Consider the following 24,952-nt stretch of genomic DNA (forward strand, 5'->3'; position numbering starts at 1 on the left):
CCACCACCCTACTTCAGTGAGTCAACCAGTAAACATTTGTGAATCACCTACTATGTGCCAGGCATTTTGCTAATGTTGGAGATAGAAATATGAAAAAAGAAAGACGGTCCCTACCTTCAAGGAATTTCTCTCTAATTAGGGAAGGCAGCACTAAAGGAAGCTGAAAATCTGAGGGAGGCAGGATGATGAAGTCATAGTGCAGAAGTCAGAGATGTCCCAAAATAGTGTAGCCAGGTGAGCCCTCCTCACCTCTTGCCTTCACTCCCATATGTCTACTCAGTTGTCAGAGTGATCATGAAGTGTAGGTATAACTAGGTCTCCTTCCCCCATACTTAATTAAAATATATTAAATAAATAAAATTAAATAAAAATCCCCACTTCAGTAGCCCTTCCCAACATGACTCCTTTTTGCCTTTTCAGTCTTGTTGTCCTTGACTTCCCTAAACACCTTCAACAGTCCAGTAACGCTGGCCTGTTTGCTTCTTCTCAAATATGACGATCCATCTTCCGCCTCTGTTGCTTTTTACTGACTGTGCCCCTTGCCTATAATGCTCTTCTTCCTGGCTTCAGTCTGGACTCTGCTCAAATTCTGCCTTCTGCTTGAAGTCTTTCCTGATCCCATTTTTTCTTCCCTCCTCTTTCTTATGAGATGACCTCACTTTTACACTCTATAATCTTGCATAGACATAATTGTTTGCATATTCTCTTCCTACTCTGCATGTTCACTCCTTAAGGGCAGAGACTGTTTGTATCCTCAGTGTTAGTACTACCTGATTGTGGTCACTTTAATAAATGCTTCTTCACTGATTATGCACTTTTTAAATATATAACCTTGAAATTTCCCCCTGGAAATAGTAGATGGTAGATCCTGATTTTCTTTTTTTTTTCTTTTTCTTTCTTCCTTTTTTGCTTTTTGGAGAGCGGAATGTAGGGCAGTTGGGGCTAAGTGACTTGCCCAAGGTCACATGGTTAGATTTGTGTTAAGTGTCTGAGGCTGCATTTGAACTCAGGTCCTCCTGACTCCAGGGCCAGTGCTCTATTCACTGCGCCACCTAGCCGCCCTGATCCTGATTTTCTAATAGAACTTTTTCTTATTGTGAAAAGCCAAGTGTTTTGGAACTTATAGGAAGCTTGTGAATTTCTAGTAGGAAAGAAAACTTTAACTGCTTACCTACAACTTTTCTGAGGAAATTCCACATTTCCCCTTTCAGTTATTCAGCAAACATTTGTTAATTACCTGCTGTACGCATGTAGAAACTAGGGTTGTAAAGATGGAAACCAGTTCCTGATTATTCAGAAAACTATACAAATAAATATGATGTAAGTTAGAATATAATTAAGTTCATAGGAACAGTTAAACTTAGTATCATGAATCTTTGGCATCATGTGACTGCCAGAGATATTAAAAAAGACATTCATCTGCATGTCAGTATCACAAATCTCTCTCTCTCTCTTTTTTTTTTTTTTTAGATCAGTGATTTCCCTTTGGTAGCTAGTCTTTAGTCTGTTTGATTGAAATCTTATAGCAGTGCTCTTGCTTTCTGACCATTTGTTATATCCACATATAATTACTAGGTCAGGTTTGCTAACTAGCCACTATATTCTACATCTTACAGCTTTTACTAACATGGATTCTAATAAGCACCTTATATTTATATAGGGTTTTATGGTTACAAAGCATTTTTATCTGCATTTTAATGATGAAATTATGTATACCAGAATTTGACTTCTTAAGGTATATTTAAATAGAATATATGACAAGATTTTAAATGAAGAGTAATTTCTTTTTTTTTTTTAACTATTTGATTATTTTCATGGAAGTGCTAGCAATTATAGTAAGTCAAAAAAGAGAAAATAAAGGAATATAGGCAAAGAAGAAATAAACTATCCCTAGTAGTAGATGACACAATTACTTATTTAGAAAATCATAAGGAGTCAATGAAGAAACTAATTGAGATAATTAATAGTTTGTGTGCAAATTAGCAGGCCACAAAATAAACCTGCAAAAGTCAGCAGCATTTTGATATAATAATAACAAAAGTGCATACAGAACCTGAATGTTAAAAATCATTACATGAGGAAATAGAAGAGAAACAGGTTATATACCTTTCACATTTATAGGTAGGAGATGAATCCTTAAACAATGGATAGAGGTAATTACAAAAGATAGAATAGAAAATTTTGATTATACATAATTGGAAAGCTTCTAAAAATGCATCTAGGATGAGAAAAGAAGCAGGCAAATGGAGGTAAATATCTATGTATCCAATTTATCTGACAAGTTTGGTTCCTAAGATATGTAGGTACACTCACATATATACATAATCCATATATACACACACATACATAAATACATACATGTGTATTTATATGTATAAATAATATCCTATTATTTATAAGACCTATTATATATATAGGTCTTATTATATATGACCAAAAACTTACCAAATGATAAGTGGTCAAAGTATATGAACAACAACAAGGGGATCGATAAGATAACTATAAACAAGCTTATGAAAGAATACTCCAAATCACTAATAAGAGAAATGAAATTTTAAAAAAAGTCAAAGGTTCACCCCACACCCAGAAAATTGGAAAAAAGATTATAATAGAAAGTAATAATCAGCTAAACAGGTTGTGGAAAGATAGCCACATTGAGACTTTGTAGGTAGAAATGGGACTGTGCAATCATTCTTTTTTTCCCCCAATTTGTTTATTTTTAGTTTTCAACATTCATTTCCATAAGATTTTGAGTTCCAAATTTTCTTCCCATCTCTTTCCCCCTGCCCCCACCCCAAGAAGGCATACATTCTGATTAACTCTTCCCCCAGTCTGCCCTCCCTTCTCCCCCACCCTCATCCTTTTCCCACTTACTTATAGGGCAAGATAGATTTCTATATCCTGTTGCCTGTATATCTTATTTCCCAGTTGCATGTAAAAACTATTTTTAACATTTGTTTTTAGAACTTTGAGTTCCAAATTAAAGAATGGTTTCTAAGAAAATGTTGATAATTTCCTGAGGTGTTGAGATTTTTACCAGATCATCTCCAGAGAAAGTATTGGCCTTTAACTAACAAAAGAATTTTCTGTGGAGTAAAAACCAGCCATTTGAAAGATGGCATAAAGAAGTAAAGGAATTTCATGAAATTATCTCCAGGACAAAGTACCTTTGTCACTACCTTTAGTAACATGCCTAGCTCACTATCTAGAATGTCTAGGAAGAAAGGTATGGGGAGTGATTATGTACACATTATATGGAATAAGTGTCTATACATGCAGAAGAGAAGCTGGGCAGAGATTGTGGGGATGAAGGGAGCACAGTTGAGTATCATAAAGTTTTCATCTCATTCTTTTAAAAATGTCTTTGCTTGTCAGGTTTCAGGCCTTTTTGAACTTTTGAAATATAGTTAGTACTTTGATTTCGGTATACATGTTGCTAAACTAAATGATATTTTTAATGTAATGAATTTTATAAACTAGTTAAAAATGTTGATTTATTAAGGAAAACATTTTGCTCCCTTTCCATGATGGCACATTTGCTTTTATCAGCTATAGAACTTCAAAAGTTGATTCATCTCTGCTGCCATCTTTACATTCCAGAATCCTACCTGTTTTATGTCTTGATGGCACCTCTTGGTGATGGCCATGCTTCTGTCAAATGATGAGATCCTAGCAGTGACTATGAGTACATTTGTTAGGAACATCCCCAGTCTTCCATGTGATCCCAGTTGCCATGAATCACATAGTAAAACTTTAGCTATCTGAGAGAGAGTATAGTCTTTGTAGTTATTCAAGGGTCCTAGATAACCCAGGATTTATCCCTTTACACTAGACTTTTAACATTTTTATTCTTTATTACTATCTTCCCTACCTTCCTGAGCAAAATGTACTGAGCGTAATTTAATAATTTCTTTGAGTAACTGAAATTAAAAAAAAAAACAACAATGGCCCTAGATTTAGAAAATTCGTGTTTTACACCCTCCTTCTACTGCTCACTGACTGTATGACATTAAATGAGGGTAATACATACTTTCATTGCCCACTGCCTTGGGGAGGGAGCTCCTCTGGGACAGGTCAAGTGATAAATGTGACTATTCTTGTATGTAGAATAATTCTATGTTTAGATTTCTGAAGCACATCACTCTGGACGCCCTGAGACAGTCCAGGCTCAGAACACTTACTTGATGTTTTAATATGTGTTCTGAGGCTACTTTGCAGGCTTAGTTACGTGGGATGACTGCAGTTATAACAGTGGCTCTTGAACCTGCTGGAAAGCCCTGCAGAGAGCAGCAGGTCCTCTTACCCAGAGGCCTGTGAAGGCAGCCTCACTTAGCACTGGTGGCCCCAGTTAGGCCCTGCCTCATCTACTTACTGCAAGAAATGTTCCAACCAAAGTACTTTATAAATTGTAAGTGCTACGTAAAGTTGAGTTGCTATTAAGATTCAAGGTCATCGTGAATATCATTTACTCAACCTAGCTTTAATACACTGGCCTGCTTGCTTTATTTATAGTAAGCACCCCAGACTGCGTCTTATAATTATTCTTTTCTACTGGCTTTGTCAGGCTGTCAGAATTTCCATCTTATTACTCTCCATGTGCCTACTTGTAGCAACTACTCTTCCTGATAACTTGCTGTTTTAAATCTTTTTTGGACGAGGAAACACGATACGAGGAAACAGATTTTTTAGAATTGCAGTGAAGTCAGACTGAGGACCTCAGAGTCAGTTCCATGAGTAAAGTATAAGGAATTCCTGTTACTCAGCTATTTAGAGATGATTTTGGTTGAGTTCTCCATAGTTGAGGTGTCGTTATTATAGGAAAAAGTGGAAATACCTTGTTTAATATTTTCAATCTTCCTTTTCTCTTCCAGGCTCTTGAATGAATGAAAAAGCTTTTATTTAATCCAAGCCATGTTCTTAGTCATATGCTAGGTTATGGGCTCACAAATACAAAAACTCGGATGGTCCTTGCCCACAAGGAGCTCACCCTCAAATGGAGAGACCTTATTTATGTTGGAATGGAGGCTGAGGTGGGGTGTTTTTGGTTTGGAAAGGTCCCAGGAAGATGGATTTCTTTGCTTGTTGCCTCCCTCTTTGGACTGAGCTAGGTTTTTGTTTGTTTTGTTTTACCTTTCTTGGTTTCCTCTGCTCTTGAGCCTTGTACTTAGTAGGAATTTAATAAAAGCCTTGTAGAGCCTTAAGGGAGTAGATTGACACCCCCTTTCCAATACTTGTCAGTATTGATTACAGTTTCAAAATTTGGGGGACCAGACAGTGATACAGAAAATACTAGTTTCTGGGTATGGTGGGGGAAGGTAGGTGGGGTGTGAATGAAACTTGAGTGAGGCCCTTTGGATATAAGCCCTCTTCTGGACTGTGGGTATAGCCTCTGGGTCTGAGGGTGCAGCAGTAGGATGATTGGTCAGTTGTTGGTAGTTCCTGAGACCTGTCTCTGGTGTTGGAGTCACTTTGGCACTCCCTAATTAATATAGCTCTGGTCTCAGAAAGAGAATTCCGGAGCTTCTAGAAGGGGTGTGGGTGTGGGTGGGTGTGTGCCTGCACACATACTTGTATTTATGGTATAGTGGAAAGAACAGATAGTCCTTGTGAGCAAGGACTGGAGAAAGGACCTCTTCTATTCTTGTTTGTGAGCATTTTTTGTGGTCTTCAATCCATACTTGGTGAGGTTGCCAGACTAGAGGCAAGGACACCTGATTAGGAAGCTGTCACAGTAGTCTAGGTGGGACATATTCCCAGAGCATTCTTCTACCTGTTGATCCAGTGAACTACAAGTCTCTTAAAACTAGAGATCACCCTGGAATGCCTGTACATACATCCTCTCCTTATATGTATATATAGATATATACATATACATATATGCCATATATTAAGCTAAATATATATAGCTACTTTACTATAAACAATTCCCTCCTCTTCTCCTCTGTCCAGACCTCTCCCTTGTGTCTTAAATAGAAATACCCTGAAACAATGGAACATTTTATCTTGGGGGTGCAAATCAATATGTTAAAGCTTTGAGGGTTCTATCTTTTTTTTAATCATTTTCTATTTAATCACCTATGTAATCACAAGCGGTTTTTTTTCCTAAAGATTTTATTCTAATATATTTGTTGCATTGTTTTTATAATGTTAGTTTACATGAAAGAGGAGATAGAGGCTGTGTGTGCATGGCCAAAAGAGGACTGGGTTTGAAAGTAGGACGGAAGCATTTGAACTGAGCTCTGTTCCCATTATCTCATTAGGCAAGTTATTTAACTTCTGGCCCTCAGTTTTCTTCTGACTAGTTGAATTCTCAGGCCCCATCTAGTTCCAGATCTTTTACATTTTTGTCAGGACTTGGTTTTATCAGTGCTAAGTGTATGAACTCCTACCAAGAAAAGGGGTGAAAAATTGTAGCCATGAAACAGCTCCCTGGGCAGTGAAAAGTTAAGTGGTCTGCTTGGTGCCTTGCAGCTAACAGTGTCAGACCAGACCCCAACTTCCTCTCTCTAAGACTTCAAGTGTATTTCTTCTGCCCTCTGCGTGATTTAGAGAATGAAAATCAAAGATGGATGAACTATGTATTCTTTCGGTAAATATTTACTGAGCATCATCTAGGAACTGAGATATGGGGAAGGAAGGAAGGAAAGTGAGTAAGGAGACAGATATTAGGCTTTTCAAAAGTTGTTCCCCAATTGATAAATGGTCAGAAGACATGAACAGGCAGTTCTCAGACAAATCAAAGCTAGCTATAATAGTCATATGAAAAAAATGCTCTAAATCACTATTGATTAAAGAAATACAAATTAAAACAATTCTGAGGTATATGACAAAAAAAAAAAGGAAAATGTCGGATGCTGGAGGGGATGTGGGAAAACTGGGACAATAGAGTATTGTTGGCAGAGTTGTGAACTGATCCAACCATCCTGGAGAGCAGTTTGGAACTCTGCCCAAAGGGCTGTAAAACTCCTGTACCCTTTGATCCAGCAATACCACTTCTAGGTCTGTGTCCCAAGAGATCATAAAAAAGGGAAATGGATTTGTACAAAAATAACAGCAGTTCTTTTTGTGTAGCTAAGAACTGAAATCAAAGGGATTTCTATCAGTTGGGGAATGGCTAAACTGTGGCATATGATTGTAAATGACAAAAAGGATGATTTCAGAAAAACCTGGAAAGACAAATAAACTGATAAATAGTGAAGCAAACAAAAGTAGAACATTGTACATAGTAACAGCAAGGTGTATGATGAACTGTGAATGACTTAGCTGTTCTTAGCAATGCAATGATCCAAGACAATCCCAAAGAACTGCAGATGAAGCTTACTGTTTGCCTCCAGAGAAAGAATTGATATTGATGAATACAATCTGAAGTGTGCTATTTTTCATTTTCTTTCTTTCGGTTTTATTTCCTTTTGAGTCTTCTTGTACAAAATGACTAATATGGAAATGTTTTACTAACTATATGTGTATAACCTATATCTGATTGCTTACCATCTCAGGGATGGGGGAAGGAAAAGAGGGATAGAATTTGGAACTCAAAACTTTAAATTAAAATGTTAAGAACTGGGGGAAAATACTTGAGAAAAAAAGAGTTGTTTTTTAAAACCCAACCTTGCTTTTTACCTCTCCTGTAGAGGTAGCGTGCAGAAAAAGCAGGGTCATTCTCCTTATATCTTATATTGCCTTTTATTCAGCAACTGAAAAAAGGAGAATTTTTTTCCGTTTGTTTTTCTTTCATATACCTGAGTGATTGCTTCAGGAGATCTCTTAAAACAGTCATGGAGATAATCTAAAACATTCCCTGGGATTGAACTGAAATGGAAAAAGGGGTACAGTGTTAGCTCAGAATTTCATTAAGTTTCTGAGGTAAGTAGATTGTAGGAATAAGTAGCTACATACAACCAGAAATTGTCTACAAAGATGGAAAACTCAACTGATACTAATTTTATTCTGTCCCTGCCTACCAAAGATCTTTGTCCATTTCTTCAGAACTGTAGCAAGTTCTGAAATCTGCAGGGATGGTTTAGTAATTAAATAAGCACCTGATCTATGCAGTGCCCTAAGGCAGATACAAAGATAAATGAGAAAGTATAGTAAGATAGGTCTCTGGCCAGGACCTTGCAACAGAGAGGGATGGGTACAGATAGTTATAACAGAATCTAGGAAATTATAAGTGCATAGACCCTAATAGGAAAAACAGTTCACCTGGAGTTAGAGTACTAGAGTTCCCACCACTCTGTAACTTTCAACAAGTCATTTAAGGATTCTGAGTTTGGTACTGCAGTTGTGGTTGTTGTTTGGGAGAGAAGAGGTCATGTTTGGGCCTATGATTTCATTGATTTAGGGAACTTCTGATGAGACTGCTAGGTGGTGAAAAGGAGAGAGGGTAGAACATGGGTGGAGTCAGAAAGAGCAGAGTTCAAATCCAGCCTCAGATATAAACTCTCTTTGCCATAGTTTTCTCATATGAAAATGAGGATAATAATAGCACTTACCTCCCAGAGTTGTAGTGAGGAACAATTGGGATTTTTCTTCAGTCATTTTTTTTTTCAGCCATATGTGATTCTTCATGACCCTCTTTGGGGTTTTTCTTGGCAAAGGTGCTGGAATGGTTTGCCATTCCTTCCTCACTGCCCATCATTTTACAGACGAGGAAACTGAGGCAAGCAGGGTTAAGTGACTTGCCAGGGTCATATAGCTAGTAAGTATCTGAGGTCAGAGATTTTAACTCAAATCTTATAGACTCCAAGCTGGCAACTTTATCCACTGCTGCACCCAGTTGCCCCTCTCAAATGGGATAATTATAAAACACTTAACATAGTGCCAGCACATAGAAGGAGCTATATAAATATTAGTCGGTATTATTATTGATATTTATGAAGTGCATAGAATAGTACCTTACACGGTGTAGGACCTTAAGTAGTCATTGCCTTCCTTCTACTAATCCAGGTCAGGTTCTGATCTGGGAGAGTTGGCTGGGACAGTCAGAGGTTGAGACTTGCTCCTTCTCACCCAGCCAGCTGGGTCTTATTGAATGCAGGCCTTCCTGATTCTGAGGCCAGTTCCCTAGCCACTCCCCAGTATTCCTGGAGCCTTTGTTTCCTCCTCTGTAAAATGACAACGTGAACTCTTGAGCTGCAGACTTCACTTGAAAGAAATAGGATTCAAGTACTTTTGTCCCCTTATTCACCCTTTCTCCCAGCAGTGTGCTCTTCCTTCCTGGTTATAGCTAATCTTTCTTAGTCTGCTTCAGAGGGTATGAATAGAAATTAGAATTCTCATTTATTTTTTACCTTCAATACTTCAAGAAGATCTGTAATTTTATTAGTGTGGATTCTCTTTCCACTCATGCAGGTAATTCCTCCATGTCTTCATTATTTTGTACCCCCCACCCCATTTCATCTAGTGGCCAATGCTTTGCTGAGCACATTTTAATACAGAAGAAGTTTATATGTTTAATAACATTTCTACCACTAAAGCTCTCACCTCTTCAATTATAAAAAAGTACTTGATTTGGTCATCAATTAAATGTTAACTATAGTTTTATATAAGCACATAATCAGTTTTTTATGTGCTAAGTTTACTTTGAAAACATTAATAACTTCTAAAATTAAATATAACGTTGAAAAAGAAAGCTATAACAATGTAATGATGGATTTATACAAGGTTTCCTTTGCTTAATGTAATTAACTGCATTCTAGTAAAGTTTAGTTACATTTGTGTAAAGCACATTTCTGTTAAATGAATCCATTTTTTTTATTGAATTCCACTGTATTAAAGTTATACTAGAAAAAAAAATTGGCCCCTGGTTTAATAAACCAAACTCTTCGGGAATACAGCAGATAGGTAAGTGTGACATTTGGGGGAGGGAGAACAAGTTAACTTTGTGATAGAATTGGGGGGAAATGGATAATATTGGAAATTATAAAACTTTATATTTGAAATAAGTCATAAAATACTAAATGTGAAACTAAGCAATATTAGAAATTGGTTTACTTCATATTTTCCTTAATAGAATTAGTAGTCTTTAAAGTGATGTTAAGAATTTGGTTGAAATGTGGGTGGGGGGGTGGTTGGGTTTTGTATTGTTACTATTTTGAAACTGTTGCCACTTTTAAGTCACTAAGTTTACATAGTAGATGCCTTTTTTTTTTTTTTAGTACTTCCAGTCATTTTAAATTTTTTATTTTTCATTATTTTCATCTCTTGAACCAATTGATACTTTCAACTAAAGTTGGTAATTAACCTATAGTTATAGTATCCTTGAATAGGAGATATATAATGCCGTATTATGCATTTTCTTAGCATTTTATAATGTCTAACTGAACAGACATAAATCTAATAGCAATTAGCAAATTAGTTTGTGTTAATCATTCTGTTACAACTCAAAGATATAGTCAATTAACTGATAACTGCAGTCATGGGGGATTTGTTAATGATGTAGCAAAATGGTCTTCAAAATCTTTGCTATTAGCCAGTTGCCAGAGTTTAGCAACTGGGAGAGATGGAAATTCGTCCTAAAAATAACTTCGAATTACTTTGTGATATGTTTTAGTTGGAAGTTCTCTTAGTTTAAAAAAAAAACCCTATAATTTAATTACTTTTTAAAATTAGTAATTTGTAATTAGCTGTTTTGGGGGTAATTGAGAAAACATTTTAAGTTCCAAAAGCATAGAATTTACAGCCTCGAAGGCCTTGGCATTCACATTCCAGTTCTGCCATTTTCTAGCTGTGTCCTTGGACATGAACCTGTACTTCTGTTGGTCTCAACTTCCTCTTCTATAAAAAGAAGGGATTCGTCTAGATCAGTGGTTCTTAAACTGAGGGTCCTCAAGTTCAAAACTATTTTCATAATAATACTAAAATATTATTTGCCCTTTAAATACTCCTCCCTTTTCCAGTGGTGTATCCATAAGGCCAGATTTTCTTCATATACTTTAATTTTAGCCCAGGCTACATGTCTCAGCAGAAACAAATGTGAGAGAATCTAGCTGTCTTCTTTTAAGCCGGATGGGCAGCAAGGTGACACAGTGGATAGAGTGCTGGGTCTGGAGTCTGTAAGATTCATCTTCCTGAGTTTATATCTGGTGTCAGAAACTTAATTAGCTGTATGAACCTATGCAAGTCACTTAATCTTGTTTGTCTCGGTTCCTCTTCTATAAAATGAGCTGGAGGAGGAAATGTCAAACCACTCCAATATTTTTGCCAAGAAAAAACCCCAAATGGGGTCATGAAGAAGAGTTGGGCACGTCTTGAAGTTAACTGAACGGCAAAAATTAAGCCAGATAACTAGATTTGCAAAAATATATAAATCAATGCTACATTTCTCACTAAATTTGTTTTAGAAAATAGAATTACAGTGTTGTTTATATTAACCTGTAATGGGTTTATTATTGTTATTTTTAAATGAATTAAATATTTACAAATGTGTTATTTTAAATTTCTAAATAAGTATAGGTAGATATAACCCATGTAAACAAAAGCTTTTTGGGGTCATCCATCATTTTAAAGAGTGTGATAGGGTCCTGTGACCAAAAAATGTAAGTCCCGCTGGGCTAAATCTTCTCTTAGGTTATTAGCAATTTTAAAATCCAATGATCCTAAATAGACATGCCTTCTTAACAGATTGTAAATTACCTGAAGGAAAGAGTAGAAGGAAGCAATATTGGCCTTCACTCCTCCCTAACTACCCTAAGAAAGACCTAAGAAGGGGGCCATTCTTTTACTCTACCATCTTAGCTCTGCTTCCCTGGGGGACCACTCTTAATCAGGAAATCCAAGGCAAAAGTCCCAGTGAATCATTTTTCCATTCCAGATCTGCATAGGGAGATAGAGATAGCTGGCCATGGAGTCTTAACTGAGGCCTAATGCTGTTCACAGTGGTAAAAAGGGTCTCAGAAAGAGACTGTGCAGGAAACAGCCACAGAAGCCAGCTGCCAGCTCTGTTGCTTTTGTCACTGAGCCGGGTGATGGATCCATTGCAGACTAGGGAGGGGGCATTTACCCTAGGAACAAGTAGTGGATGAGTACAGGGTGTAGCAGTAGGCCTGAGACTGTTGTATACTGGGTAAGGAGCAGGAATGGCAGCTGTGTGACTGACCCTAGAGTGAGGTCTTGGATTCAGTCCCCAGGACAGTCTCAGATATGCACCTGAGTAGAGGGGGGAGCCTTGGAGAGACTTTCCTTGGCTTTCCAGCTAGGTGTCATAGGGCTGGGGTGAACATGTGACAAACATACAGTCGTGTCACCCAGATCCAAATGGGATCAGGAGCTTGCAGAGCTCAGACCAAGAAAGCTGCAGGTAGACTGCCCCTACAGCAGACTCTTTTGGTGGACTAAAAGCCAGTAGACACCCATCCTGAGTTGTACTGAGATCTTTTAAGAGCACAGCACTTAGTACCCAGAAAATCCAGCAGCAGGACCCAAGAGGATACAAAAGAGCATTTTATAAGGTCCAGATATTCCTTCCAGTGGTTATCAGAGCCTGGCAGTATCACACTGTCATTTTGGGAAATAGGGCTATAAGAATGAGTAAACAAAACGAAAAGACTCCTTCCATATTAGGTGCTGTCATCCTCATTTTACAAATGAAGAATCTGAGATTGACAGTGCTAGTAAATGTCTAAGGCTAGATTTGAACTCAGGTCTTTCTGACTTCAGGTGCATATGGCATTTCTTTACTAGAAGTTCCCTATGAAAATCAAGTCATTGCTTTGGACCCCAAAATAGTGTGCATATGTAAATGTAAAAGTATTTTATAAAACTACAGTGACTTTGATATTTATTCATTATGCTCATTTTTTTCTTTTTACAAGACTGGACAATACATTAGAGGAAATTATATTTAAGCTGGTTCCTGGACTACGAGAACGTAAGTTACTTCATTTTGGTCTGGGGGATAATTTTGGGTGTTTTAGAAAATCAACATGTTTCTATTAATGCTTTTATATTTACCTTTAATGTGTGTTAATTTTTTTTTAATTAGAGGAACTTGAGCGTGAGACAGAATTTTGGAAGAAAAACAAGCCTCAAGAAAATGGACAAGGTGCCTTTTTATATATATATATATATACCCACATCTCTTTATAAAATTAACCATGTGATTGCTTATTTTATGTTCATCAGCCTTTTCTGGTTTTTGGTGAACATAATTACAACTTTTATCATTAAAAAAATTTACCTTTTGAGAGGTAAAGAATAATAAGGACTGGACTTTTCCTTCCTTCTTCCTTATTACTTCTTGGAATATGGTCACTTTTTATTTAGGTAGGGCTCCTAAAATTTACATGTGGAAATAGTTGAAATTTAACTGCAAGAAATTTCACTTATTTATAGTATGTATGTATAGGTATACATACACACATAGGAAAACACGAGGGTATGTTTAACAGAACTTTACAGAGCATTCCATCGATATATATCTTAAGCCAGATATTTTGTTTAAAAAGTAATGTTATTTTAAAGTTTCTGTATCAAATTGTAATTTTTGCTGAATTAATTATATCATTTGAAAGTTGTATGGAACATCAGAGGCCATCTAGTCCAAGAATTCTTAAGTATAACTAACATACCCAACCAATGGCTGTCCAGCTTCTACTGGCATTTCATTCCCCTTCAACCTACAGCTCCTCTAAGTGTTAGAAAACTTCTCCATATCAAGCCTCTTTGTTCTACTCTTTGTTCCTGGTCCTGCCCATCTGGCCAAATGAATAAATCTAAACACTTTTTCACTGGTCTTCCCTTCCCATACTAGAAGATTCTTTTCATGGCCTGCCCCAATCATCTCTTTTCTAGGCTCCACATTCTCTGTCCCCTCACCAGCATAGTTACTCTTCTCTGTACTCTCTCCAGTTTATCCCCTTGAACCTTCAGGTGAGTTCTAATAGATTAGAATTATGGGATTATGAGCTCTTGGAAATTGCTTCTTTTAATTATAGCCCAACATGACCTTAGATTTTTTGGCTGCCATATTTTGCTGAATCATTGAGCTTGTAGGCTACCAAAACCTTCAGATCTTTTTCAGAACACCTGCTCTCTCCTCCATCCTCTACTTTTGAAGTTGATTTATTTTTTTACTTGTATAAGATTTTTACATTTGTCTCTACTGAAAATTTCATCTTATTAAGATTCAGCCTTTTGGATACTGACTTACAGGCTGTTAGCTGCCCCTCCCAGCTTTGTGTCTTCAGCAGATTTGTTGGACTTGGCATCTGTGCTTTTTATCCACATCTTTGATAAAAACATTAAACAGCCCAGGGTCAAGTGGAGATGTCTGGAAGCTTTTTATCCATTGACTCTGGCTGAGTAATCTTTCTGAATCCATTTGACTGGTGTTTTTGTATTATATGGCCACCAACTTTGACCATATGAAGCATTTGTAAATTGTACACTGTCAGAACTATGGGATGAGGCAAAAGTGGAGGCAAGTTGCCTTTTACTTCTTAGTAGGGAGCTATGACATAATAAGTAACTGGTGTCCAAAAAGTACATAATAAGGGCATGAAATACACACACAAAGTGCTACGTGAGGGGTGAGAAAGTGAGTGATGATGATGATGAGTAATGGTTAGCACTTACATAGCACCTACTGTGAGACAGGTACAGTACTTTACAAGTACTATCTCATGTGAGCTTCCTAACAACCCTGGGAGAGAGGTGGTATTATTTCCATTTAACAGTTGAGGAAACCAAAGGTAGTAAGTCTCTGAGGCTTGATTTGAACTCAAGTCTTCTAGGCTTCAGGCCCAGTGCTCCATGCAATATGGCACCACTTAACTGCCTCTTAGTACTGACTAGAAGAATCAGAGAAGGCTTCCAGGAAGTACAGTTTAAATAGGTCTTTAAGGGAGGAGTCAGAATTCAACCAAGAAGACAGTGAAATGGGGAAGTCAGCCAGTAGGGTACAGTGGAGAAAGCCCTAGATTTGGAGTCAAAGGACCTGAGTTCTAAGCTGGCTATACTTCTTTAGGGCTGCCACTTAACCTTTCTAGGACTCAATTGCCTCATTCAAAATGCCTCTTAAGTCTAAATCCTCGGAGGCTTTGGATTCAGCATGAGCAGAATATTGAAGTTGTGCATGAAGTCAAAAGAACACTTAGATGATATGGCCAAAATTTGATCAAGTGGTAATGAGGGCCTACTCTCTTGCATAGTGGAAGTGGGCATAGAGAAAAGGGGACAGATGCAAGAGATATTACCAAAATAGAATTAGCAGGACTTCGAAATTGACATGATGTAAGAGATGAGAGAAGGAAAAAGTCAAAAGTGTGCCAAGATATAAAACTTGAAAAACTGGACAATTGATAGAAATAGTGAAGGCAAAAGGCTAAACAGATTGTCCAGTCTTTATAGTGATGTAAAATTTAGGACATTTTCATATACATCTCCTTGAAGTTTACAGTATCTACTGGCTATTAAATCTAATGGAAAAAGCACATTTATTCATGCAACTAATTATTCAGAGCCTATTTTAAAAGGGTTAAATAAAGACATTTAGATTTTTTTTCCCCTCAAAGCTTTATTGAAGCTAAATTTGGTTTTGATGATTTTGGTAGCTAAGTGACTTAGAATCTAAAATCACTGACTTTGAATTAAATTATATTTTAATTGTACAGATGAAACTTCAAAAGCAGACAAACCCAAAGTAGAAGAAGGTGATGAAAATCAAGATGATAAGGACTATCATAGAAGTGACCCACAAATTGCCATCTGTCTTGATTGCTTACGTAATAATGGGCAATCAGGGGACAATGTGGTAAAGGTGAGTGGATATCTAGTTGCCTTATGGTAGCAAATAAATTTGGTGCATTATACAAGATGTATTTTCCTTTGACAGTCTTTCAAGCTCTTATTTACGTAATTAGAATTACAGTCATTTGTTGATTTTTGCAGGTACTTCCAGAACTAAGAACAGCCCACTTAAAGGTTTTTCATAATCATCAATATGCAAAAAGTGTTTATTAACCACAAGGCACAGTGCTTATTGTTAAGTGGAGTGCTAAAAGGTAGACAGTCCCTATCTTCAAGGAGGTTACATTTTACTAGTGGGTGATGCTAACAGATAAGTTAAATGCATTATAAAAAGTGATATATAGTGGGTGGGGACTAAGTGCTGGGGAATCTGGAAAGGCTGCTTGAAAGGGGTAGCATTTGAGCCCAGCCTTCCCTCCTCCTACCCAAGACCATCCCAGTCCTATTAAGGTATCTTAGGTCATTGATACCACCTGGTGGCTAGAACCAGAAACTGTTTGATTCAGTCTTCTTCCCTACCCTCTGCCTCCTTCCCTTTTTCCCCCCAAGGAGTTTTCATTACTGTTGGGTCTTTCTTTCATACCTACAGCTCAGTTAATTTCATTTCAGGCAGTCACTTTTTCATCTCTCTACATCTCCCCTTTGATTCCTTTTCTCCCTTCCCTTCTCTTCTCTTTCTCCCTCACTTTTCTTCTCTCTCCATTTGAGTAAAAACAACAACAACAACCAAACACCCTTATCCCGGCTGAGAAGCTTGAGAGTAATGCTGGTATGGAGAAGAGGAAAGCCATGAGTTTTGAATTGAAATAATACAATAATGAATTAAATATTAAAGAACCTGTGCCATTATCCTCCAGAGCCCTTGTAAGTACCTTAAAGGACCTTCTATATCCTCCACAAGTATCTGCGTTTTCAGCTATTAAAACCTGTCTTTCCTTATTCACCATCAACATAGAAGGCAGTTTTTAAATTATGTATTTCTTTTCCAATTCTTTTATTTTTACTCTATAATTTAATGAATATCACAATATTATATTTTCCAGTATTTCCTATTGTAAATGATAGTATTTCAATTTCTGATAAAACTAAAAAGACATTTTTTTATCCATCTTGACAACCAACCCTACACGTAAAACATTATGTCTTTGAAAAATTATGTTTTAAGCTTTTAAAACAACCAATTTAAAAACGTGTGTGTGTGTGTGTGGTTAAAAATGAAGGGGTAGGGGCGGCTAGGTGGTACAATGAATAGAGCACCGGCCCTGGAGTCAGGAGGACCTGGGTTTGGATCTGGCCTCAGACACTTAACACAAAAACTAGCCGTGTGACCTTGGGCAAGTCACTTAACCCCAATTGTCCTTCCAAAAACATGGCAAAAAAAAATTTAAAAATGAAGGGGTTCTTTATTCATTATCTCTTATAATTTTTATTCTGTTCCATGAAATAAATACCCCAACAGGTGAACTTTAAAAATAATATTTTAACGTATGATATATATTTTTTTAAGCAATTGGGGTTAAGTAACTTGCTCAAGGTTACACAGCCAGGTGTTTCTGGGTGGGTGCTAAGTGTGTGAGCCTGGACTCGATACCAGGTCATCCCGACACTGGGGCTGATGCTCTTACTCACTGTGCTACCTGGCCTCCCCTGATATATACATATATATATATATATATATATATATGTATTTTTTTTTTTAACACAGTAGAGATTTCTCAAAAACACTGAAACACTTCTCACTTTGAAAAGAGTGGTCCTGGGAAAAGTTAGTTTATTGTTTGTTAATGTAAAGGAGGGTGTGTATCCTTTAACTTTGGTTGCATGGTACTAACATTGATCTTTGTATTTTACCAATGTTTTGTTGGCTTTCAAATGTCTTTATATGGTGGTCATAGTTATTGTGTGTAGCATTTTGGGAATTCTGCTTTCTTCCTTCTTTCACATCATACAAATCTGGTGGGGGGGGTGTTTCTGAATTCTTAATATTTGTCATTCTTTGTAGCATAGTAACTACATTACGTTATATTAATACTCCAACAGGAAAATTTTGGGGGAAAATTTTATATCCATTCCTGGGAAGATGTGGAAGGCAAATTTAAAGCAAATGTGCAGCAACTCATTTAGCATTGTGGAACAAGAAAGAAATGAATTTCAGAAAGAGGAACAGCTCTGGTTAAATTTTGACTTTTTTTGAAGTGTTCTGATTTTCAAAATACGTGCCAAGTTTATAATTAAATATTGGTTAAAATTTATATCCTAAAACAGTTTAAATTACTTTAGTATTATCCATACTCCTGCTTCCTTCCACTATCATGAAGAGTTGAATGTTTATTATATTGATAAAGCACAGCAAATCATAATCTGTAGGGCCTTTTAACTTAACTGCTCAAAAAGAAATTTTTTTGTAATTTTGTCTGAACCTGTGTTTTTTTTGGTATAGGGAGTTCCCAGTGAAGAAATTCCCTCTACCTGTGCAGACTGCAACCGTTCTGTAACCTGCTTCCTTAAAGAGATGCTTGGCACTCTGAAAGGAAACATGATCTGTCATATACTTACTTGGCATTGGAGAAAATATTTGTACTCAGGCCTCCTTGAATACAAGACCAGTTCTGTATCCACTCTACCAGGAAGCCCTTCTTGCCAATATTATTAACATAAAATACCATGGCACTTAAAGATTAGTTTGTCACAACTAGCAAGTTTATGGATTCCATGCTTAAATGAACTTTTCATGGAAAAAAGTTAACTTTTTTAGTTAACTTTTCATGGAAAAAAAAAGATTTTATACAACTTTAAACTTGACTACTTTAATTTAACCAGGCTTCTCACAAATAGTCAAGGTGATTAAGGATGGATGGGGGTAGACCATAATAGTTGGGGATGGGGTAATATAAATCACTATTAGAAGAACATTTTAATACATATGACCTGCTGCTCTGATGTTGACATCATCACTCATCTCTATATGTGATCCTCATTTGTATTATTATTATTGTCAGGTACCTATTAGAATCTTAGAAAATAATTACCTGAGTAATATACCCCCTGAAAAAAGAAGGGAACAAGTAGATTTTGAGATAAATATTAGAATGAAGTCAAAAGATTGAAATATTAGAAGAAACACAAAGTATCTACTGTTTTTTTTTTTTTTGTTTTTGTTTTAAGCAATCGGGGTTAAGTAACTTGCTCAAGGTTACACGGCCAGTTATTTCTGGGTGTGGTGCTGAGTGTCTGAGCCTGGGATTCGATCTCCAGGTCAGCCCAACACTGGAGCCGGTGCTCTTACTTGCTGAGCCACCTGGCCGCCCCTAAGCAATTGGGGTTAAGTAACTTGCTCAAGGTTACATGGCCAGGTGTTTCTGGGTGGGTGCTAAGTGTCCAAGCCCGGGATTCGATCTCCAGGTCTTCTCAACACTGGAGCCGATGCTCTTACTTGCTGTGCTACCTGGCCACCCCGTATCTACTGTTTAAAAAAAAAAAAACAACCTGATCTACAAAACAGATCTAAGAGAAACAAATTAAGAATAACCAGTTTTCTGAGTTGCAGATTGAAGCATATTTTTTTCTACAACTTGGTTAATATGGAAATATCTTTTGCATTATTTCTCACATATATATAATGGCCATCACATTTTTTCCCTTTCTCAATGAGTGGAAAAGGGAGTACAAGGAAGAAAAGAATTTAGAACTGAAAAAAAAAAGGAAAAAAATGACTAGATTTCCTGAAAACTGTGACCAAAAAAAAAAAACTTGAACACAATATTGTAAGAAATCATAGAAGAAAACTGCCCATATCTATTAGAACCTAAGGACAAAGTGAAAATGAGGACTTCCTTTTAAGGTTGTAAAGTAAGAAGTCATGGAGCTCTTCCACATAGACCAAAGAGAAACAAAAGTAAGTATTTTCATCTAGTCCAAGACTGCATAAGAAGGTGGCCAGAACCCTGTGTTCCCATCCAGTTGTGCTCTATTTGAGCCAGAAACAGTTGCCAGTTAAAGATTGTGCAAGCAGAAGGAAGATGTGGGCTCAGGCTACCAGTGCTAGCCACTCCATTTTACTTCATTCGGAATTGCAGTGGCATCCAGACAATAGAGACATGACCAAACAAGATCTGCCTATTATGTTCAGGAGTATAGAAGTGGACAGTACGGGGATATATAACACAATTCAGAAGTAGATGCTGGAGATATATAAGTAAACAGAAGAAAACACAAAATACATTGAAGAAATTGTATAAGTTAAGAGAAACCCAAGAGGTAAACTTAGAACAGCATAGTTCCACAAGTACAAGTAGATCCTCAGAGAAAAGGATGGCTTAGCCACAAGGACTCCCAAGAGTGATTTGAAGAAATGCACAATGAAATTGGAATTTAAATTAGAATTCTTGGGAAAAAATTGCAAGGAAAAGAAACAGTTTGGAACAGAGGTAGAATTCTTTAATAGACTTCCTAAAAAATAGAAGGGAGAAAACAGAATCTGAGATAAGAAATATCAAAATGAAGTCAGAAGATTGAAATATTAGAAAAAATATAAGGTATCTACTTTTTTTTAAACTGATAGATCTAGAAGAAATAAAGACTCATCAGAGTTCCTGAAAACCATGACCAAACAAAAAACTTGAATGCTGTATTCCAAGAAATCATGGAAGAAAATAGCCCATATCTATTAGAACCTACTAGTTGCCTCCTGAAAGAAACCCTAAATTGAAAATACCGAGGAAAACTTTAGCAGAAATCCAAGTATTCAGGTCAAAAACAGAAATTTAAAAAGTTTAAATACCAAGGATCTGGTACAAGATTATGTTGCAGTGACTTTAAAGTACAGGAAATCATGGAATATACACAACTCCAGAAGCCTGGAGATGAGTCAAGTGTAATACTCTTTGAGAGGTGGTCTGTCTGCACCTTCTGATAAGTTCAGTGTGACATATATTTTTGAAATACCTTAATGTATGAATTTATTTTATCTGGTTTTCCTTATTTGTTTTAAGAGAGGGCTTTTGTGTTGTTGAGGGGGAGAGGGAAGGAGATGGAAGTGTTAAAGATTCAGAAAGAAAAAAAATCAATGTCAATGAAACACTTGAAAATACACAGAAAAGAGCAGAAGGAAATGCAGAAAGAGAACACAGATCAGCAGGATAAAACAGCACAGTTCTGTGTTAACTTTAATAGATTAGGGCTAAATGTTGGACTTTTGATTTCATTGGTAAATGGAATTCCTTGGGGAAGAGCTCCTAACAATGAAGGTTATATCTTTGCAATTAATATTTAAACAAGCTGTATGTGATAGATGTTCACATGGAGTTCTCTTTTTTTAATCTTTATGTTTTGAAATACTCATTTTTGTTTATGTTAGATAAAGAAAATTTGGGGAGAAAGTATCTTAGAATATTAGAGATATAAGGGATTATTTCACATCTGTGATGTTTCTCTTAAAGCATATGTCCTCCCATTTCACTAATATGTATTTCTAAAGGTCTTGAGAGATGTCATATAGTAAGTGCATATATGTTAATGTTGTATATGTATATGTTTTTCTTTTCTGGACTTCATTTTTTTTTTTTTAGCAATCGGGGTTAAGTAACTTGCTCAAGGTTACACAGCCAGTTATTTCTGGGTGTGGTGCTGAGTATCTGAGCCCTGATTTGATCCGGGTCATCCCGACACTGGAGCCAGTGCTCTTACTCGCTGAGCCACCTGGCCGCCCCTAAGCAAATGAGGTTAAGTAACTTGCGCAAGGTTACACGGCCAGGTGTTTCTGGGTAGGTGCTAAGTGTCGGAGCCCGGGATTCGATCTCCAGGTCATCCCAACACTGGAGCCGGTGCTCTTACTTGCTGTGCTACCTGGCCGCCCCATTGGACCTCATTTTTTATGCAGTGAAATGAGCAGCATTTCCTTCTTGAAAAGTTTTTCATCATGTTTTTGTGACACCACCTACCTTGGTTTTATTTTAGCTAAGTACTAGCTTGTGAAAAAAACTTCTTTAGAAGTTTTTATGTAAAGTTTGCAAGCATCTCCCAGATCTTTAATATGTATGGTATCTCCTGTTGAAAGAACCCATTAATATATCACTTTAAGGATATAAATATTCACAGACTACTACTTTGAAAACTGTAAAGCAGTATATAAATATGAGTCATTATCATCCTCTGTCATATATCCTTTTATATCCTTGATATAGAAGTTGTAAATCATTCATATTGAAGGACATAAAGATTGACCATGCCCTATGCCATGAAACTCTGTTTCCTTCATACTATATACTATCGTGATCATTCTTATTTGCCTTTGGTTCGCTTTTTTCTATTCACCCATAACAGTATTAATTGAGTACTTTCTGTATTCCTGAGGTACAAAGGAAATTTAGGACATGGTCATTGCTTTTAAGAAACATCTAAACTAGTTCAAAAGACATGGCACATAAAACAATTAGAGAACAGTTACAAGTTTTTATACAGAATAAATTTTATGTGGTCATATCAAAATTATTGATACGGAAAATAGCTGCTATTGGAAGTTACCAAAGAATAGTTACCAGTAGATTTGAGGGAAAGGATTAATAAGATTTATATAGGTATTGGGATCACTTAAGCTCAGTATGAGTTATGACCAGTGATGAATGATAAGAAGAAAAAGACTTTAAAGCAATCTTCTGTGGAAGAAGATCAAGAAAGAAACCAGACTAGTGCTTTCATGCTCTTAATTTTTGTTTTCTTCTTTGTATCCCCAATACCTGGTACAGTGTCTGGCACAAAATAGGCACTTATCGAAGACTAAAGACCCCTAGTAGTTTTCATCAAATTCTCATAGCAAAAATTTTAGACCCATTCAGATTACTTACCTGTAAGCACTGTTTGGCTTATGAATTTCCTTGAAATGTGGCATGTAGAACTAAACAAAATATTCTAGAATCACAGAATATTGAGAATTGGGACGTCAAAGGCTATATGTAAATAACTCAAGCATGGAAAGAATCCCTCCTATAACATACTCAATAAATAGTCTTCCACCTTGTTCTGGAAGACCCCCATGAAAGAGGAGCCTACTTACTACCTCTCGGAGCAACTCATCCTACCTTTGGACTTCAGTTCTAATTGTTAGGAGATGCTTCCTGACAAAAATCCTAAATTGACCTTATTGCCATTTCTACCCATTGCTTCTGCTTCTGCCTTCTGGAGTCAGATGAATAAATCGCATCCCTCCTTCACGTGACAGCCCTTCAAACACTTGAAGACAGCTATTCCCTACCTCTGCCTCATACCTCTGAGTTTTCTTTACTCCAGATTAAATGGCCCAGTTCCTTTCAGCTAATTTTCATGTAACTTAGACTCAGGGACCCTTCAGTTTGTCAATAGCTTTCTCAAGTCATGGTCTACAGAGCTGAATAAAGTAATGAGATCCAATAAGGACAGTTATAATGGACCTATCCCTTTCCTATTGCTGGAAATTACCTTGTTCTCCACTTTTTAAAAAAAAATTGTTTTTATTGATAGTTGTCTGTTTCTTACATTCTCATAGTTATCCATAGTCTTCTTTCCTTTCTCCCTCCCAGAAAGACTTCCCATATAACATATAGTATTTTCTTAAAAATTAGTACAAATAATGTAGCCCAAGATTGCATTGGTTTGGTTTTTTTTTCCTTGCCAGTTCACACTACTGATTCATATTGATCTTGGCATCCATTAAAACCCCTAAATCTTGTTGAGAACATCTGCTGTCTATCCATGCATCTGCTGTCTTATGCTTATGAAAGTGGCGTGTGTGGGTACATGTGCGTGTGCTCCCAAGAATTAAGATAATTCCTATTGAATTTGTCAAGATCCTTTTGGAGTCTGTCATTTAGAATGTCAGCTGTCCCTCTCAGCTTGACGTCATCTGCAAATCTGATAAGCTTTCTACCTGTGCTTTGATAAGGGCCAACCACAGACTGTTCTGAGCAGAGTAGTGCAGCTATGCCACACCCTTTGGACATTATGTCTCTCAATGCAGTCTAAAATTTCTATAACTTTTTTTTATACTGTGCCACCTACTTGACTTTACATTCTACTAAAATCCATAAATCTTTTTGAGATCAACAAATAGCCACATATCTTCCATCCTTTACTTATAAACTACAGTTTTCTTAGATTCAGCTAAGTGTTCTAGCCTGTCAGGATCTTTTTGGATCCTGGCTCTTCTTAGTGGTTTAGCTAATTTCTCCATGCTTTCTGTTGTGAGCAGATTTTTTTTTTTTTTGCCTTTTGGAGGGCAGTTGGGGTTAAGTAACTTGCCCGAGGTTACACAGCTAGGTTTTTTTGCATGTGTGTTAAGTGTCTGAGGCCGGAACCGAACTCAGGTTCTCCTGATTCTGGGGTTGGTGCCTTATTGCACCAACCTAGCCACCCCCATGTCAGCAGATTTGATAAGCCCATCATGTGCAGTCTTTATCCCCTCATTGGTAAAATTGCTAACCCCAAGCCAGGCACAGATCACTAAGGTACTCTACAAGATCCCTAATTCTTAACAGTTTAACAGCCAGCCACTAATTAAGTCATTGGGTTAACCATTCAAACCACTCTCAGTCTATGTCCCTGTCCCATCACCTAGTCCATGTCATTTCATCTTGCCCACAAGGGTGGCACAAGAAATTTTATCAATACAGTTCTAAGGTCTGGTTAAATGAAAAAGTTAGCATCACCCTGATCTGCCAGCCTTATGCCACTTACAGAAAAGGAAATGATGTTAGTCTGGAATGGCTTGTCCTTAACGATGGTGTGCTAATTCTTGTCATCACCACTTCTCTTCAAGATGTTCGCTAACCTTCCTTTATAGTTTTGTCATCAGTTGATGTTGAGATCACTGGCCTTCTATTTTCTTCCTTTAAAAACAAATGGGACATTTTGCCCTCTTTTGGGTCCTGTATTACCCCCCCCCCCCTGCCATTGTCTATTATTTTTCAGTGATTGCTGACACAATGACAAGGTAGTCACATTGTCCTCTTCTTTCAGACCCCTAGTTGAGGTCAGTTAGGTACTCCATTATTATTATCCCATCTACCCTGAACAGCAGTGTTCTCTGTTCTTTGATCCTACTTTTTCTTACGGTTAAAAACCCTTTTCTTGCCCTTAGTGCTGCTTGCCAGTTTCAGCTTATTCTGAGATTGAGGACTCCTGGCACTTCTCTCCTAGAGCCATTCCATGCTTTTGCCTTCTCTGCTGTAAATAA

General features: G+C 37.0%; 2 protein-coding genes across 12 annotated transcripts in view; one reads left to right on the forward strand and one right to left on the reverse strand.

The window, feature by feature from the left end:
• The window catches only part of ANKRD1 (ankyrin repeat domain 1), a 392,615-nt gene that overhangs the window by 331,479 nt on the left and 36,184 nt on the right, over positions 1-24,952 (reverse strand). The window lies entirely within an intron of this gene.
• The window catches only part of PCGF5 (polycomb group ring finger 5), a 146,877-nt gene that overhangs the window by 86,073 nt on the left and 35,852 nt on the right, over positions 1-24,952 (forward strand). For all 11 annotated transcript variants that reach the window (XM_069099216.1, XM_069099207.1, XM_069099205.1 and 8 more), the window contains 3 exons: positions 12,813-12,868; positions 12,983-13,042; positions 15,612-15,757. In XM_069099216.1, the coding sequence (XP_068955317.1) occupies positions 12,813-12,868; positions 12,983-13,042; positions 15,612-15,757 (262 nt within the window). The remainder of the gene's footprint in view (positions 1-12,812; positions 12,869-12,982; positions 13,043-15,611; positions 15,758-24,952) is intronic.

This window comes from Petaurus breviceps, unplaced genomic scaffold (assembly GCF_028583685.1).
Source record: "Petaurus breviceps papuanus isolate PSGF00001 unplaced genomic scaffold, PetGlider_PUasm1.0 37, whole genome shotgun sequence".
Lineage (NCBI taxonomy): Eukaryota > Metazoa > Chordata > Mammalia > Diprotodontia > Petauridae > Petaurus > Petaurus breviceps.